Genomic DNA, 19,688 nt, shown 5'->3' with positions numbered 1-19,688 from the left:
TTGCCTCCGCCGACCCAGTTTCAGGAGGCGTCTAGCAAGATTTTCCATTCTCTCGTCCCAAAACAAAAAAAAAAAAAAAAAAAAAAGCGAAAGCATCCCGTTGCAAATCGACGAATATCGATTTCAGTTAGTAGGTAGACGGACAGACAGACCTCTCGCGCGTCCGCACGTCCACATACGGCCGCCGCCCAGCGTCGACTGCTAGAGACTCTTATTAAATATAAACTATCTCCCATTTTGTCCGTGTACGTTTGCGTTTGCTTTTACGCCCGTCTGTGCTCACATTCGACCGACACCTACATATGAAAATTTATTATTCATTAATATTATTATTATTAAATTAAATTAAATTAAATTAAATTAAAACTATTACGTGTAACTGTAATCTATTTATTTTATTTTCTTTGAAAATTTGTGTACATATTAGTCCTGTAATACCGTAAATTTAATACCGGTCCTGCCAACGAATATCTTTTTGTCGGTTCCACTATCAACGGAACGGAAACTGTTGTTGTTGTTGTTGTTGTTGTTGTTGTTGTTTTTTCAACCGGCACCGGTAGATCGGCGGATACATCGTCGAATAGTTTCCTAACGATGCGTCTGCTTGGTTTCAAAATTCTTCTTCTAGGTGTCGGACGATAAGAATCGAGAACGACGACATTCTTTTTAATATGTACTTCCTCTTTTCTTACCGTCTCCACCGCCTGTTTTCCCTTTAGGCTAGAAACCGGCTGAATAGGAGTCAAATCCGAAGGGAATATTGCGATTTCGTTGCTCGTGTTTGTTGTTGTTGTTGTTGTTGTTGTTGTTGTTTCAGATATCGTAATTTTATTAGCGATGACTGGTTCCGGGGAAACAGACAGAGTCGGAGTGGGTGCGTCTGAAGCAGGTACGGTCGTTACTTTAGCGTTCGGTGACATCGATTCGGTCGATGTGCCCATGTCTCGTGTTAATTTTAATTTTTTAACCACACCGCTGTTTGTAAAATTGACATCGTCGTCGTCTCTATAATTCTCTCTGGTGCGTTTAGTTGATTTCCTATCGACGTTATCGACATTATCGTCACAGACGGTCGGATAGAAAAAGAAAATGGTTTTGCAGTAATGGAATAGCGACGTAACGAACGGCATGGTTGAACGATACCTAATATACTGATCAACAGCAGTAATGAACGTTATTTATAGGTGAGCAGTTACAGTTTCAGGTAGATTTTTACGCATGAATGCTTCATTGAGCAAACAGGTAATCGAGGATACACACGTACCGACGAAAATTTATTGAAACTAACAACAATAAAAACAATAATGAAAATATTAATGTCATTAATAATAATGTCAATAACAATAATAACAACAACAATAGTAATAAGAATAATTAAATAATAATAATAATAATAATAATAATAATGAAATAATAATAATAATTAAATAATAATAATAGTAATTAAATAATAATAATAATAGTAAAAAGAAGAAGAACAATAAAAATAACAACAATATGAATAATAATGAAAACAATAATTTATTTTAATTATTATACTTACGACAAACTGACTAAAATCCTGCACACTTTATGGTCCTCTGAAATCATCCTGATAACCTTAAAATTGACGTCCAACCGATAATATGCGTTGCTCTTGAACAATTTGAGAATGAAAAACTGTCGGCAACGGCCATACCACGTTGAAAATACCAGTTCTCGTCGCCAAAGAAAAATGTGACGACCGTAGGGGGGATCCACCTAAGAGATTCTACAAAGAGGAATTCATGAAATCCTACAAACGTGACCTCAAAGTGCAACTAGGGCCTAAGGACCAAGTGGACAATCACCGAAAGCTGCAACGTGGTCGCTTGAAAAAACCGAGGCCAACAGGTAGTGAGGTGGAATACATCAGCGACACCTCGCGGGAAGGGGAGTCGTCGTCCGCAGAGACGCCAGAGACCTGCAACGGCCAGGTGGCGACACCTGCCGGAGCAGAGCCCAACCAGAGAACTGCAGGCAACTGTAGTCCGCTCCCCGAGTCGAGTCCGCCAACCAAAATGGCGGACAAAAACAAAAACAAACAAAGGGAGGACATTCACAGATATGTCCGAATGAAAACTTTCGAGGTCCCGAGCGAATCAAACAACACACTGGCGGGCAAGCCAGTGGAAAACATGGAAACAGACGATATCGACAAACACCAAGGGGCAAAAAGAACAAGGTCGGTCTCAACAGCGAGCGAGTCCGAAACGGACATCGACTCCGTGGCCACCGTGGCCCAAATTCACCACACCGCCGACTCGCAGGTGAGCCGCCCAGCCATCCCGCCCTCGGCCAACGATGCCCAGCTAAAGGATATAGCCGCGTCAAGCAAATTCGTAAAACCAAGGAAAACAACAAATATCGGTAGCCTCCTTAGGCAAAGGGCCGAAATTTTAAAAAACAACGTTGTGAAAACCCACAACAAATACGATCCATTGAAGGTTGATCATATTATGACGGAAACCAATAAGGAGAACATCGGCGAGGATGAGGACAAAGGCAAGGCTGAGCAGCGTTCAGCCGACAAGGGAAGCAAGGGGACGAGCGCGCCGAGGAAAAACACGAAAATCCCTCCCATTATCCTCCAGGGAGTGTTCAGAGACCACGACCGAGGGGTAACGGAATTGAGGAGGCACTTCGCGAAGGGATTCACCATCAAATACACTAAGAATAACACCCACGTTCACGCGAAGGACCTCACAGAGTACACAACTTATGTGGACGCGCTGAAGGAAAGCGACACGGCGTTCCACACTTACACAACGCCGAACAACCGAACACACGCGTTCGTGATGAGGGGATTCGACGCCGAGCTGGAACCAAGCGAAATAGGGGAAGGACTGGCAGAAGAGCATAACATCAAAATTCACAACATTTATAAAATGCGAACCCAGTTCCGACCCCTCTACATGGTCATCACTGACCCCGGCATCACTCTCAAGTGGATTAACCAAAACGTCAAACACGTCCTCAACACCAGGATCTTCTGGGAAAGGAGAAGATCAGAACGGGGCGTCATCCAGTGCCACCGGTGCCAGGCATGGGGCCACGCCACATCGAACTGTAACAGGCAGTACAGGTGCCTGAAATGTGCAGAACCACACCCGACGCACACTTGCACCAAGTCGAGGGACCTGCCGGCTAGGTGTGCTAACTGCCAAGGAAGTCATCCGGCCAACAGCACGGAGTGTGAAGTGTACAAAATGAGGGTGGCCCGGATGGAGGGGCGGACTCAGCAACAACGCCCGACCGGAGCCACAGGAATCCAATCACAGCCAACAGAGAATTACTGGCAGAAGAGGATGGCCTCCAAGACTACAGCCCAGAACCTCACACCAGATAACTTCCTCACACCAGATAACTTCCCACCACTACCGTCGAGGGGAGGGGAGTACAGGACCAACGAACCGGCTAAGCCAATCGCCCAGCCTGCTGTCGTTCAAAATAATCTCATTAATATCTTTTCAGAGTTCGGCCAGCTGAGCGGGAAGGTCAACCTCGGGGGTCTTCTGGAGGCGGTCCGTGAACTCAACCTTCGTCTCCGCAAGGACCAGTCATCCGCGGAGAAGTTTATGGTCTTCATGGACTTCTGCAACACGGAGCTGGGCAGATATGACATCTAGTCGGCAGGGGAGTACAAAAATCATTAGTTGGAACGCCTGCTCCCTCAGAAACAAAATTCCCTCCCTCATCCATTTCCTAAAGACACACGACATTGATATTATGCTCATACAAGAGACGAAACTGACACCCAACGACAAATTGACTGTTAGAGGTTACCGCGTCCACAGGCAGGACGCGGTAACCACTCAAAGACAGAGAATCGGGGGGGTTGCAATTCTCATAAAGAAATGCATCCCTCACACGAAAATCGACAACACTCCCAGCCCCATCCACAACATAACAATAAAACTGTACAACGACATCCACATCACATCCATCTACAACCCACCCACAAACCAAATGACAGAGACACAGTTAGGCAACCTTGTTAACATCGCGCACAAGACAATAATGATCGGTGACTACAACGCCAGGCATACAGCGTGGAACTGCCATAGGAACAACGCCAATGGCACCACAGTCTATAACCACGTCCTGAGCACAAACACATTGATGCTTTACCCCGAAGAAAGCACCCACTACCCCGACAACGGCACCACACCGACGACAATTGACTTCGTGTTATGTCGTAATGTAACCAGACTATCACAACCCTACGTCATACACGAACTAGACTCAGACCACGTCCCAGTATGCGTTGAAATTGCCAGCAGAAACCACACACAACCAGTCAGAACAACGTATAACTACAAACACACAGACTGGGGCAAATTCAGGCAGATACTCAACGACCTCACGCAAATAGAGAGTGACATTCGCTCGGAGCATACGATAGATGAACAAATAAAGGTCCTCGTTAACAACATAATCAAAGCAAGGAACAGAACAACGAAAATTATAAAAATTAGCACACCGTCGGACGATATTCCCCAGTCTGTGCGCGATAAGATTAATACCAAAAACAGACACAAAAAGAGGTGGAATAAACTCAGAAGCGAGCAAGACAAAAACGAATACAACAAACTCAGACAAGAAATTAAGCACGAGATTGCCACCTACAGACAACAGACATGGACAAACAAACTAACCAAGTTAAATGCAAGAGACAACTCCATCTGGAATTTCTTAAGAAAACTAAAAAACAAAAGCACAGATTACCCCACACTTTTGCACAACGGCACCGAACACGTAACAAACAAAGAAAAAGCTGAGGTATTCGCAGCACATTTTGCATCAGTACACGAAACAGACACGACAAACATGACACAAGACCAACACACCACGGTAAAGACAGGGCAGCAAATAAACCGTAACAGTCCCTCACCCATACCGCGAAACATCCTGCACAAAGTCCTCACTAACCCAACCGAAATCAAGCGACAAATAAAAACCCTTCCAACCAACAAATCCCCAGGCCCCGATACCATAGACAACATCTTACTAAAAAACCTTCCCAATAAAACAATAGTTCAACTTCATTACATAATCAACGCTATATTACGCCACCAATACTTCCCCACCAAATGGAAATCCTCCATAGTCATCCCGATCCACAAACCAGGCAAAAACACCCACTCTCCAAACTCCTACCGACCCATAAGCCTTCTCGACTCCCTGTCGAAACTGACAGAGAGGGTAATTCTCTCTAGGATAAACCGAGTCGACAAACAGCTCAACCTGACCCCACCGGAACAATTCGGCTTTCGCCCGAAACACGACACCGTTCTCCAGGCAGTGCGTATAGTCGGATCTGTCAGGGAGGCATTTAACCGTGGACACTCGACGGTCATGCTTCTTCTCGACATGGAGAAGGCTTTCGACACGGTCTGGACGGACGGTGTCCTGCATAAATTAACACTGCTCGGTTTCCCCGCATACTGGGTGAAACTCATAAACTCGTACCTCAGAGAAAGAACCTTCAAAGTCAGAATCGGCAACGATATGTCTAACCTGCACCACATCTCCGCCGGCGTTCCGCAAGGCACTGTCCTAGCTCCCAAGCTGTACACCCTCTACACCTCAGACATCCCTACCTTTCCCAAAACAAACCTTGCCTTGTACGCCGACGACACTGCAATCTATGCCCACAGTTTCCACTCTCAGGTAGCAGTGGAACAAATTAAACTCCATCTGAACATGCTGACCACATACTACGACAGGTGGAAAATCAAAATCAACCCGTCAAAAACGGAGTTGATCAACTTCACCAAAAAATTCACCAACACCAGAATTACCCGACCACCTGTCGTGGGTGGGGTCAGCATCCGGGAGAAAAAGTGCGTCAAGTATCTAGGAATACATTTAGACAAACGATTATTTTTCCAGGAACACACCAACCAAACGAGGCGTAAGATATTTGGCGCACTTAAGACCGTTTACCCGCTCATCAACCGAAAGAGCCCACTCGGCGTGCAGAGCAAGATTCTCCTATACAAAACCCTGATCCGACCCATCATAACTTACGGCTGCCCTGTCTGGTCGACAATAACAAAGACGAACATGCTGGCACTTCAACGCATACAAAACAAAATGCTAAGACACGCCAAAAACCTACCCAACACCACTAACATCGACACCCTCCACGAAAACACCGGCATCACAAAAATAGACACACAAATAAGCGAGATCGCAAATAAATACTTCCATTCCCGAGTCAAAAACAACCCCTTGACAAGACAACTACTAGACACACATCACCTCAACAAAAACCCAACCCACCGCCACCAACTTATCCATGAAGCCCTACCCATTTTCTGGGAGCCCCCATGACTAATTAACGTAGACAACGACATTTGGCAAAATTAACAGACTGTATACAGGCCTCGGGTCAATGACCTGACCAAACAATAATAAACCCACACCCACCAAACAAAAACGCAACCCAGATCACACCAGTCCAACTACTGAAAGGGGGTTTTTTACAGATTGTTTTCCCCTGTCGACTGATGCCATAGTTGCCCTGCAAAGTAGACCCAGAAGATCCACGGACAGACAGGAATGCGAGTTTCGCACGGACAACCGGAAGACCTTCGAGAATGCGCCCAGCGCGACGATGGCCGAGCTTTGATCAGGATACACAATACACCGTAGGACAAATGTCATAAGATCGACAGCAGAGTTGGCTAAGGCGAAGCTCTGGATCCCCGTCCCCGATGGCTGCAACCAAAACGGCACTTGGAGGACCCACTTCTTAAATCTGAAAATTTGTTATACTGAATGTGTTGTAAGATTTTAAAGATTATGACAATAAACATCTCGAATTTAATTTAATTTAATTTAAGTTCTCGTCCGATCACTGAAGTCAAGCAACGTCGGGCGCGGTTAGTACTTGGATGGGTGACCGCTTGGGAATACCGCGTGCTGTTGCCTTTTTGCTGATTTCTCCTTGTATTTTTCTTAGTTGATGTAATTTTTAGAAATATTTTATTAACAAAAAAAATATAAAAAGTCGATAAATGGTGGATGCGCGTCATACTTCCATTTTTTGTCGAAAAATTCGTCTAAATAACATTTACATTCGTCTCCGTCACGTTTTTATACCTAAACAACAACAACACAAATGGTTTGTGTGAGTATGTCAATGAATGAATGGATGGATGAATGAATGTATGAATGAATGAGTGTGTGAGTGAGCGAGTGAGTGAGAGAATGGGTGAACTCGGATGACCGTTTCTTAATTCAATTTCAACATTTTGAGATTATTTATTTATAATTACAGTCAATTGTCAATTATCGATTATTAATTTTGTCAGTTTCCGAACGGGTTTCAAGCGAAAGCATCCCGTTGCAAATCGACGAATATCGATTTCAGTTAGTAGGTAGACGGACAGACAGATCTCTCGCGCGTCCGCACGTCCACATACGGCCGCCGCCCAGCGTCGACTGCTAGAGACTCTTATTAAATATAAACTATCTCCCATTTTGTCCGTGTACGTTTGCGTTTGCTTTTACGCCCGTCTGTGCTCACATTCGACCGACACCTACATATGAAAATTTATTATTCATTAATATTATTATTATTAAATTAAATTAAATTAAATTAAATTAAATTAAATTAAATTAAATTAAATTAAATTAAATTAAATTAAAACTATTACGTGTAACTGTAATCTATTTATTTTATTTTCTTTGAAAATTTGTGTACATATTAGTCCTGTAATACCGTAAATTTAATACCGGTCCTGCCAACGAATATCTTTTTGTCGGTTCCACTATCAACGGAACGGAAACTGTTGTTGTTGTTGTTGTTGTTGTTGTTGTTGTTGTTGTTGTTTTTTCAACCGGCACCGGTAGATCGGCGGATACATCGTCGAATAGTTTCCTAACGATGCGTCTGCTTGGTTTCAAAATTCTTCTTCTAGGTGTCGGACGATAAGAATCGAGAACGACGACATTCTTTTTAATATGTACTTCCTCTTTTCTTACCGTCTCCACCGCCTGTTTTCCCTTTAGGCTAGAAACCGGCTGAATAGGAGTCAAATCCGAAGGGAATATTGCGATTTCGTTGCTCGTGTTTGTTGTTGTTGTTGTTGTTGTTGTTGTTGTTTCAGATATCGTAATTTTATTAGCGATGACTGGTTCCGGGGAAACAGACAGAGTCGGAGTGGGTGCGTCTGAAGTAGGTACGGTCGTTACTTTAGCGTTCGGTGACATCGATTCGGTCGATGTGCCCATGTCTCGTGTTAATTTTAATTTTTTAACCACACCGCTGTTTGTAAAATTGACATCGTCGTCGTCTCTATAATTCTCTCTGGTGCGTTTAGTTGATTTCCTATCGACGTTATCGACATTATCGTCACAGACGGTCGGATAGAAAAAGAAAATGGTTTTGCAGTAATGGAATAGCGACGTAACGAACGGCATGGTTGAACGATACCTAATATACTGATCAACGGCAGTAATGAACGTTATTTATAGGTGAGCAGTTACAGTTTCAGGTAGATTTTTACGCATGAATGCTTCATTGAGCAAACAGGTAATCGAGGATACACACGTACCGACGAAAATTTATTGAAACTAACAACAATAAAAACAATAATGAAAATATTAATGTCATTAATAATAATGTCAATAACAATAATAACAACAACAATAGTAATAAGAATAATTAAATAATAATAATAATAATAATAATAATAATAATAATAATAATGGAATAATAATAATTAAATAATAATAATAGTAATTAAATAATAATAATAATAGTAAAAAGAAGAAGAACAATAAAAATAACAACAATATGAATAATAATGAAAACAATAATTTATTTTAATTATTATACTTACGACAAACTGACTAAAATCCTGCACACTTTATGGTCCTCTGAAATCATCCTGATAACCTTAAAATTGACGTCCAACCGATAATATACGTTGCTCTTGAACAATTTGAGAATGAAAAACTGTCGGCAACGGCCATACCACGTTGAAAATACCAGTTCTCGTCCCAGTTCTCGTCCGACCTTGACAGAAGACGCACACGTACGCTGCCAAGCCGATCTTGATCAAAATTAGTTCAAAGACAATTTAGTTATTAGTTTTAGTTAGTTTAGTTAGTAATAGTTGGGTTTTTCATAGTCTTATTCGTGGGGATTGTTAAATTGTGTAGTTTGGGATATTTTAGTGGGAATAGTGTAATCTGTGTGTGTCGGGACAATAATTGACAATTCGAATCGCCAAAGAAAAATGTGACGACCGTAGGGGGGATCCACCTAAGAGATTCTACAAAGAGGAATTCATGAAATCCTACAAACGTGACCTCAAAGTGCAACTAGGGCCTAAGGACCAAGTGGACAATCACCGAAAGCTGCAACGTGGTCGCTTGAAAAAACCGAGGCCAACAGGTAGTGAGGTGGAATACATCAGCGACACCTCGCGGGAAGGGGAGTCGTCGTCCGCAGAGACGCCAGAGACCTGCAACGGCCAGGTGGCGACACCTGCCGGAGCGGAGCCCAACCAGAGAACTGCAGGCAACTGTAGTCCGCTCCCCGAGTCGAGTCCGCCAACCAAAATGGCGGACAAAAACATAAACAAACAAAGGGAGGACATCCACAGATATGTCCGAATGAAAACTTTCGAGGTCCCGAGCGAATCAAACAACACACTGGTGGGCAAGCCAGTGGAAAACATGGAAACAGACGATATCGACAAACACCAAGGGGCAAAAAGAACAAGGTCGGTCTCAACAGCGAGCGAGTCCGAAACGGACATCGACTCCGTGGCCACCGTGGCCCAAATTCACCACACCGCCGACTCGCAGGTGAGCCGACCAGCCATCCCGCCCTCGGCCAACGATGCCCAGCTAAAAGATATAGCCGCGTCAAGCAAATTCATAAAACCAAGGAAAACAACAAATATCGGCAGCCTCCTTAGGCAAAGGGCCGAAATTTTAAAAAACAACGTTGTGAAAACCCACAACAAATACGATCCACTGAAGGTGGATCATATTATAACGGAAACCAATAAGGAGAACATCGGCGAGGATGAGGACAAAGGCAAGGCTGAGCAGCGTTCAGCCGACAAGGGAAGCAAGGGGACGAGCGCGCCGAGGAAAAACACGAAAATCCCTCCCATTATCCTCCAGGGAGTGTTCAGTGACCACGACCGGGGGGTGACGGAATTGAGGAGGCACTTCACGAAGGGGTTCACAATCAAATACACTAAGAACAACACCCACGTCCACGCGAAGGACCTCTCGGAGTACACAACTTATGTGGACGCGCTCAAGGCAAGCGACACGGCGTTCCACATTTACACAACGCCGATCAACCGAACACACGCGTTCGTGATGAGGGGATTCGACGCCGAGCTGGAACCAAGCGATATAGGGGAAGGACTGGCAGAAGAGCATAACATCAAAATTCACAACATTTACAAAATGCGAACCCAGTTCCGACCCCTCTACATGGTCATCACTGACCCCGGCATCACTCTCAAGTGGATTAACCAAAACGTCAAACACGTCCTCAACACCAGGATCTTCTGGGAAAGGAGAAGATCAGAACGGGGCGTCATCCAATGCCACCGGTGCCAGGCATGGGGCCACGCCACATCGAACTGTAACAGGCAGTACAGGTGCCTGAAATGTGCAGAACCACACCCGACGCACACTTGCACCAAGTCGAGGGACCTGCCGGCTAGGTGTGCTAACTGCCAAGGAAGTCATCCGGCCAACAGCACGGAGTGTGACGTGTACAAAATGAGGGTGGCCCAGTTAGAGAGGCGGACTCAGCAACAACGCCCGACCGGAGCCACAGGAGTCCAATCACAGCCAACAGAGAATTACTGGCAGAAGAGGATGGCCTCCAAGACTACAGCCCAGAACCTCACACCAGATAACTTCCTCACACCAGATAACTTCCCACCACTACCGTCGAGGGGAGGGGAGAACAGAACCAACGAACCGGCTAAGCCAATCGCCCAACCTGCTGTCGTCCAAAATAATCTCATTAATATCTTTTCAGAGTTCGGCCAGCTGAGCGGGAAGGTCAACCTCGGGGGTCTTCTGGAGGCGGTCCGTGAACTCAACCTTCGTCTCCGCAAGGACCAGTCATCCGCGGAGAAGTTTATGGTCTTCATGGACTTCTGCAACACGGAGCTGGGCAGATATGACATCTAGTCGGCAGGGGAATACAAAAATCATTAGTTGGAACGCCTGCTCCCTCAGAAACAAAATTCCCTCCCTCATCCATTTCCTAAAGACACACGACATTGATATTATGCTCATACAAGAGACGAAACTGACACCCAATGACAAATTAACTGTAAGAGGTTACCGCGTCCACAGGCAGGACGCGGTAACCACTCAAAGACAGAGAATCGGGGGGGTTGCAATTCTCATAAAGAAATGCATCCCTCACACGAAAATCGACAACACTCCCAGCCCCATCCACAACATAACAATAAAACTGTACAACGACATCCACATCACATCCATCTACAACCCACCCACAAACCAAATGACAGAGACACAGTTAGGCAACCTTGTTAACATCGCGCACAAGACAATAATGATCGGTGACTACAACGCCAGGCATACAGCGTGGAACTGCCATAGGAACAACGCCAATGGCACCACAGTCTATAACCACGTCCTGAGCACAAACACATTGATGCTTTACCCCGAAGAAAGCACCCACTACCCCGACAACGGCACCACACCGACGACAATTGACTTCGTGTTATGTCGTAATGTAACCAGACTATCACAACCCTACGTCATACACGAACTAGACTCAGACCACGTCCCAGTATGCGTTGAAATTGCCAGCAGAAACCACACACAACCAGTCAGAACAACGTATAACTACAAACACACAGACTGGGGTAAATTCAGGCAGATACTCAACGACCTCACGCAAATAGAGAGTGACATTCGCTCGGAGCATACGATAGATGAACAAATAAAGGTCCTCGTTAACAACATAATCAAAGCAAGGAACAGAACAACGAAAATTATAAAAATTAGCACACCGTCGGACGATATTCCCCAGTCTGTGCGCGATAAGATTAATACCAAAAACAGACACAAAAAGAGGTGGAATAAACTCAGAAGCGAGCAAGACAAAAACGAATACAACAAACTCAGACAAGAAATTAAGCACGAGATTGCCACCTACAGACAACAGACATGGACAAACAAACTAACCAAGTTAAATGCAAGAGACAACTCCATCTGGAATTTCTTAAGAAAACTAAAAAACAAAAGCACAGATTACCCCACACTTTTGCACAACGGCACCGAACACGTAACAAACAAAGAAAAAGCTGAGGTATTCGCAGCACATTTTGCATCAGTACACGAAACAGACACGACAAACATGACACAAGACCAACACACCACGGTAAAGACAGGGCAGCAAATAAACCGTAACAGTCCCTCACCCATACCGCGAAACATCCTGCACAAAGTCCTCACTAACCCAACCGAAATCAAGCGACAAATAAAAACCCTTCCAACCAACAAATCCCCAGGCCCCGATACCATAGACAACATCTTACTAAAAAACCTTCCCAATAAAACAATAGTTCAACTTCATTACATAATCAACGCTATATTACGCCACCAATACTTCCCCACCAAATGGAAATCCTCCATAGTCATCCCGATCCACAAACCAGGCAAAAACACCCACTCTCCAAACTCCTACCGACCCATAAGCCTTCTCGACTCCCTGTCGAAACTGACAGAGAGGGTAATTCTCTCTAGGATAAACCGAGTCGACAAACAGCTCAACCTGACCCCACCGGAACAATTCGGCTTTCGCCCGAAACACGACACCGTTCTCCAGGCAGTGCGTATAGTCGGATCTGTCAGGGAGGCATTTAACCGTGGACAGTCGACGGTCATGCTTCTTCTCGACATGGAGAAGGCTTTCGACACGGTCTGGACGGACGGTGTCCTGCATAAATTAACACTGCTCGGTTTCCCCGCATACTGGGTGAAACTCATAAACTCGTACCTCAGAGGGAGAACCTTCAAAGTCAGAATCGGCAACGATATGTCTAACCTGCACCACATCTCCGCCGGCGTTCCGCAAGGCACTGTCCTAGCTCCCAAGCTGTACACCCTCTACACCTCAGACATCCCTACCTTTCCCAAAACAAACCTTGCCTTGTACGCCGACGACACTGCAATCTATGCCCACAGTTTCCACTCTCAGGTAGCAGTGGAACAAATTAAACTCCATCTGAACATGCTGACCACATACTACGACAGGTGGAAAATCAAAATCAACCCGTCAAAAACGGAGTTGATCAACTTCACCAAAAAATTCACCAACACCAGAATTACCCGACCACCTGTCGTGGGTGGGGTCAGCATCCGGGAGAAAAAGTGCGTCAAGTATCTAGGAATACATTTAGACAAACGATTATTTTTTCAGGAACACACCAACCAAACGAGGCGTAAGATATTTGGCGCACTTAAGACCGTTTATCCGCTCATCAACCGAAAGAGCCCACTCGGCGTGCAGAGCAAGATTCTCCTTTACAAAACCCTGATCCGACCCATCATAACCTACGGCTGCCCTGTCTGGTCGACAATAACAAAGACGAACATGCTGGCACTTCAACGCATACAAAACAAAATGCTAAGACACGCCAAAAACCTACCCAACACCACTAACATCGACACCCTCCACGAAAACACCGGCATCACAAAAATAGACACACAAATAAGCGAGATCGCAAATAAATACTTCCATTCCCGAGTCAAAAACAACCCCTTGACAAGAAAACTACTAGACACACATCACCTCAACAAAAACCCAACCCACCGCCACCAACTTATCCATGAAGCCCTACCCATTTTCTGGGAGCCCCCATGACTAACTAACATAGACAACGACATTTGGCAAAATTAACAGACTGTATACAGGCCTCGGGTCAATGACCTGACCAAACAATAATAAATCCACACCCACCAAACAAAAACAAAAACGCAACCCAGATCACACCAGTCCAACTACTGAAAGGGGGTTTTTTACAGATTGTTTTCCCCTGTCGACTGATGCCATAGTTGCCCTGCAAAGTAGACCCAGAAGATCCACGGACAGACAGGAATGCGAGTTTCGCACGGACAACCGGAAGACCTTCGAGGATGCGCCCAGCGCGACGATGGCCGAGCTTTGATCAGGATACACAATACACCGTAGGACAAATGTCATAAGATCGACAGCAGAGTTGGCTAAGGCGAAGCTCTGGATCCCCGTCCCCGATGGCTGCAACCAAAACGGCACTTGGAGGACCCACTTCTTAAATCTGAAAATTTGTTATACTGAATGTGTTGTAAGATTTTAAAGATTATGACAATAAACTTTATTATTATTATTATTATTATTATTATTAGTTCTCGTCCGATCACTGAAGTCAAGCAACGTCGGGCGCGGTTAGTACTTGGATGGGTGACCGCTTGGGAATACCGCGTGCTGTTGCCTTTTTGCTGATTTCTCCTTGTATTTTTCTTAGTTGATGTAATTTTTAGAAATATTTTATTAACAAAAAAAATATAAAAAGTCGTTAAATGGTGGATGCGCGTCATACTTCCATTTTTTGTCGAAAAATTCGTCTAAATAACATTTACATTCGTCTCCGTCACGTTTTTATACCTAAACAACAACAACACAAATGGTTTGTGTGAGTATGTCAATGAATGAATGGATGGATGAATGAATGTATGAATGAATGAGTGTGTGAGTGAGCGAGTGAGTGAGAGAATGGGTGAACTCGGATGACCGTTTCTTAATTCAATTTCAACATTTTGAGATTATTTATTTATAATTACAGTCAATTGTCAATTATCGATTATTAATTTTGTCAGTTTCCGAACGGGTTTCAAGCGAAAGCATCCCGTTGCAAATCGACGAATATCGATTTCAGTTAGTAGGTAGACGGACAGACAGATCTCTCGCGCGTCCGCACGTCCACATACGGCCGCCGCCCAGCGTCGACTGCTAGAGACTCTTATTAAATATAAACTATCTCCCATTTTGTCCCTGTACGTTTGCGTTTGCTTTTACGCCCGTCTGTGCTCACATTCGACCGACACCTACATATGAAAATTTATTATTCATTAATATTATTATTATTAAATTAAATTAAATTAAATTAAATTAAATTAAATTAAATTAAATTAAATTAAATTAAATTAAAACTATTACGTGTAACTGTAATCTATTTATTTTATTTTCTTTGAAAATTTGTGTACATATTAGTCCTGTAATACCGTAAATTTAATACCGGTCCTGCCAACGAATATCTTTTTGTCGGTTCCACTATCAACGGAACGGAAACTGTTGTTGTTGTTGTTGTTGTTGTTGTTGTTGTTTTTTCAACCGGCACCGGTAGATCGGCGGATACATCGTCGAATAGTTTCCTAACGATGCGTCTGCTTGGTTTCAAAATTCTTCTTCTAGGTGTCGGACGATAAGAATCGAGAACGACGACAATCTTTTTAATATGTACTTCCTCTTTTCTTACCGTCTCCACCGCCTGTTTTCCCTTTAGGCTAGAAACCGGCTGAATAGGAGTCAAATCCGAAGGGAATATTGCGATTTCGTTGCTCGTGTTTGTTGTTGTTGTTGTTGTTGTTGTTGTTGTTTCAGATATCGTAATTTTATTAGCGATGACTGGTTCCGGGGAAACAGACAGAGTCGGAGTGGGTGCGTCTGAAGTAGGTACGGTCGTTACTTTAGCGTTCGGTGACATCGATTCGGTCGATGTGCCCATGTCTCGTGTTAATTTTAATTTTTTAACCACACCGCTGTTTGTAAAATTGACATCGTCGTCGTCTCTATAATTCTCTCTGGTGCGTTTAGTTGATTTCCTATCGACGTTATCGACATTATCGTCACAGACGGTCGGATAGAAAAAGAAAATGGTTTTGCAGTAATGGAATAGCGACGTAACGAACGGCATGGTTGAACGATACCTAATATACTGATCAACGGCAGTAATGAACGTTATTTATAGGTGAGCAGTTACAGTTTCAGGTAGATTTTTACGCATGAATGCTTCATTGAGCAAACAGGTAATCGAGGATACACACGTACCGACGAAAATTTATTGAAACTAACAACAATAAAAACAATAATGAAAATATTAATGTCATTAATAATAATGTCAATAACAATAATAACAACAACAATAGTAATAAGAATAATTAAATAATAATAATAATAATAATAATAATAATAATAATAATAATAATAATAATAATGAAATAATAATAATTAAATAATAATAATAGTAATTAAATAATAATAATAATAGTAAAAAGAAGAAGAACAATAAAAATAACAACAATATGAATAATAATGAAAACAATAATTTATTTTAATTATTATACTTACGACAAACTGACTAAAATCCTGCACACTTTATGGTCCTCTGAAATCATCCTGATAACCTTAAAATTGACGTCCAACCGATAATATGCGTTGCTCTTGAACAATTTGAGAACGAAAAACTGTCGGCAACGGCCATACCACGTTGAAAATACCAGTTCTCGTCCGATCACTGAAGTCAAGCAACGTCGGGCGCGGTTAGTACTTGGATGGGTGACCGCTTGGGAATACCGCGTGCTGTTTCCTTTTTGCTGATTTCTCCTTGTATTTTTCTTAGTTGATGTAATTTTTAGAAATATTTTATTAACAAAAAAAATATAAAAAGTCGATAAATGGTGGATGCGCGTCATACTTCCATTTTTTGTCGAAAAATTCGTCTAAATAACATTTACATTCGTCTCCGTCACGTTTTTATACCTAAACAACAACAACACAAATGGTTTGTGTGAGTATGTCAATGAATGAATGGATGGATGAATGAATGTATGAATGAATGAGTGTGTGAGTGAGCGAGTGAGTGAGAGAATGGGTGAACTCGGATGACCGTTTCTTAATTCAATTTCAACATTTTGAGATTATTTATTTATAATTACAGTCAATTGTCAATTATCGATTATTAATTTTGTCAGTTTCCGAACGGGTTTCAAGCGAAAGCATCCCGTTGCAAATCGACGAATATCGATTTCAGTTAGTAGGTAGACGGACAGACAGATCTCTCGCGCGTCCGCACGTCCACATACGGCCGCCGCCCAGCGTCGACTGCTAGAGACTCTTATTAAATATAAACTATCTCCCATTTTGTCCCTGTACGTTTGCGTTTGCTTTTACGCCCGTCTGTGCTCACATTCGACCGACACCTACATATGAAAATTTATTATTCATTAATATTATTATTATTATTAAATTAAATTAAATTAAATTAAATTAAATTAAATTAAATTAAATTAAATTAAATTAAATTAAATTAAATTAAATTAAATTAAATTAAATTAAATTAAATTAAATTAAATTAAATTAAATTAAATTAAATTAAATTAAATTAAATTAAATTAAATTAAATTAAATTAAATTAAATTAAAACTATTACGTGTAACTGTAATCTATTTATTTTATTTTCTTTGAAAATTTGTGTACATATTAGTCCTGTAATACCGTAAATTTAATACCGGTCCTGCCAACGAATATCTTTTTGTCGGTTCCACTATCAACGGAACGGAAACTGTTGTTGTTGTTGTTGTTGTTGTTGTTGTTGTTGTTGTTTTTTCAACCGGCACCGGTAGATCGGCGGATACATCGTCGAATAGTTTCCTAACGATGCGTCTGCTTGGTTTCAAAATTCTTCTTCTAGGTGTCGGACGATAAGAATCGAGAACGACGACATTCTTTTTAATATGTACTTCCTCTTTTCTTACCGTCTCCACCGCCTGTTTTCCCTTTAGGCTAGAAACCGGCTGAATAGGAGTCAAATCCGAAGGGAATATTGCGATTTCGTTGCTCGTGTTTGTTGTTGTTGTTGTTGTTGTTGTTGTTGTTTCAGATATCGTAATTTTATTAGCGATGACTGGTTCCGGGGAAACAGACAGAGTCGGAGTGGGTGCGTCTGAAGTAGGTACGGTCGTTACTTTAGCGTTCGGTGACATCGATTCGGTCGATGTGCCCATGTCTCGTGTTAATTTTAATTTTTTAACCACACCGCTGTTTGTAAAATTGACATCGTCGTCGTCTCTATAATTCTCTCTGGTGCGTTTAGTTGATTTCCTATCGACGTTATCGACATTATCGTCACAGACGGTCGGATAGAAAAAGAAAATGGTTTTGCAGTAATGGAATAGCGACGTAACGAACGGCATGGTTGAACGATACCTAATATACTGATCAACGGCAGTAATGAACGTTATTTATAGGTGAGCAGTTACAGTTTCAGGTAGATTTTTACGCATGAATGCTTCATTGAGCAAACAGGTAATCGAGGATACACACGTACCGACGAAAATTTATTGAAACTAACAACAATAAAAACAATAATGAAAATATTAATGTCATTAATAATAATGTCAATAACAATAATAACAACAACAATAGTAATAAGAATAATTAAATAATAATAATAATAATAATAATAATAATAATAATAATAATGAAATAATAATAATTAAATAATAATAATAGTAATTAAATAATAATAATAATAGTAAAAAGAAGAAGAACAATAAAAATAACAACAATATGAATAATAATGAAAACAATAATTTATTTTAATTATTATACTTACGACAAACTGACTAAAATCCTGCACACTTTATGGTCCTCTGAAATCATCCTGATAACCTTAAAATTGACGTCCAACCGATAATATGCGTTGCTCTTGAACAATTTGAGAACGAAAAACTGTCGGCAACGGCCATACCACGTTGAAAATACCAGTTCTCGTCCGATCACTGAAGTCAAGCAACGTCGGGCGCGGTTAGTACTTGGATGGGTGACCGCTTGGGAATACCGCGTGCTGTTGCCTTTTTGCTGATTTCTCCTTGTATTTTTCTTAGTTGATGTAATTTTTAGAAATATTTTATTAACAAAAAAAATATAAAAAGTCGATAAATGGTGAACGCTCGTCATACTTCCATTTTTTGTCGAAAAATTCGTCTAAATAACATTTACATTCGTCTCCGTCACGTTTTTATACCTAAACAACAACAACACAAATGGTTTGTGTGAGTATGTCAATGAATGAATGGATGGATGAATGAATGTATGAATGAATGAGTGTGTGAGTGAGCGAGTGAGTGAGAGAATGGGTGAACTCGGATGACCGTTTCTTAATTCAATTTCAACATTTTGAGATTATTTATTTATAATTACAGTCAATTGTCAATTATCGATTATTAATTTTGTCAGTTTCCGAACGGGTTTCAAGCGAAAGCATCCCGTTGCAAATCGACGAATATCGATTTCAGTTAGTAGGTAGACGGACAGACAGATCTCTCGCGCGTCCGCACGTCCACATACGGCCGCCGCCCAGCGTCGACTGCTAGAGACTCTTATTAAATATAAACTATCTCCCATTTTGTCCCTGTACGTTTGCGTTTGCTTTTACGCCCGTCTGTGCTCACATTCGACCGACACCTACATATGAAAATTTATTATTCATTAATATTATTATTATTAAATTAAATTAAATTAAATTAAATTAAATTAAATTAAATTAAATTAAATTAAATTAAAACTATTACGTGTAACTGTAATCTATTTATTTTAT

The 19,688-nt window shown here is 41.9% G+C and overlaps 1 protein-coding gene and 2 non-coding genes across 3 annotated transcripts; all 3 read left to right on the top strand.

Annotated features, from left to right (window-relative positions):
• The first annotated feature begins 1,708 nt into the window (after positions 1 to 1,708).
• On the top strand, positions 1,709 to 11,227 carry LOC126266017 (uncharacterized). Its single transcript, XM_049969292.1, has 2 exons — positions 1,709 to 2,108; positions 9,667 to 11,227. Exons 1-2 carry the CDS (start codon positions 1,767 to 1,769, stop codon positions 11,203 to 11,205), a joined length of 1,881 nt encoding a protein of 626 aa, XP_049825249.1. The 5' UTR covers positions 1,709 to 1,766; the 3' UTR covers positions 11,206 to 11,227.
• Positions 11,228 to 16,559: 5,332 nt separating this feature from the next.
• Positions 16,560 to 16,678, top strand: LOC126266089 (5S ribosomal RNA). The gene has a single exon (XR_007548564.1). It is a non-coding gene; the product is annotated as a 5S ribosomal RNA (ribosomal RNA).
• Positions 16,679 to 18,825: 2,147 nt separating this feature from the next.
• LOC126266072 (5S ribosomal RNA) lies at positions 18,826 to 18,944 on the top strand. Its single transcript, XR_007548547.1, has one exon. It is a non-coding gene; the product is annotated as a 5S ribosomal RNA (ribosomal RNA).
• Positions 18,945 to 19,688: the final 744 nt, after the last annotated feature.

The sequence above is a fragment of the Aethina tumida genome, chromosome 6 (genome assembly GCF_024364675.1).
Source record: "Aethina tumida isolate Nest 87 chromosome 6, icAetTumi1.1, whole genome shotgun sequence".
Classification (NCBI taxonomy): domain Eukaryota; kingdom Metazoa; phylum Arthropoda; class Insecta; order Coleoptera; family Nitidulidae; genus Aethina; species Aethina tumida.
This window is presented reverse-complemented; position numbering and strand designations above follow the sequence as displayed.

Coding starts and splice junctions, on each gene's coding strand:
- LOC126266017 (XM_049969292.1), top strand. CDS start 1,767: ATGAAATCCTACAAACGTGACCTCAAAGTGCAACTAGGGCCTAAGGAC. Junction 2,109..9,666: donor TCCGAATGAAAACTTTCGAG/GTCCCGAGCGAA, acceptor AAAACTTTCGAG/GTCCCGAGCGAATCAAACAA.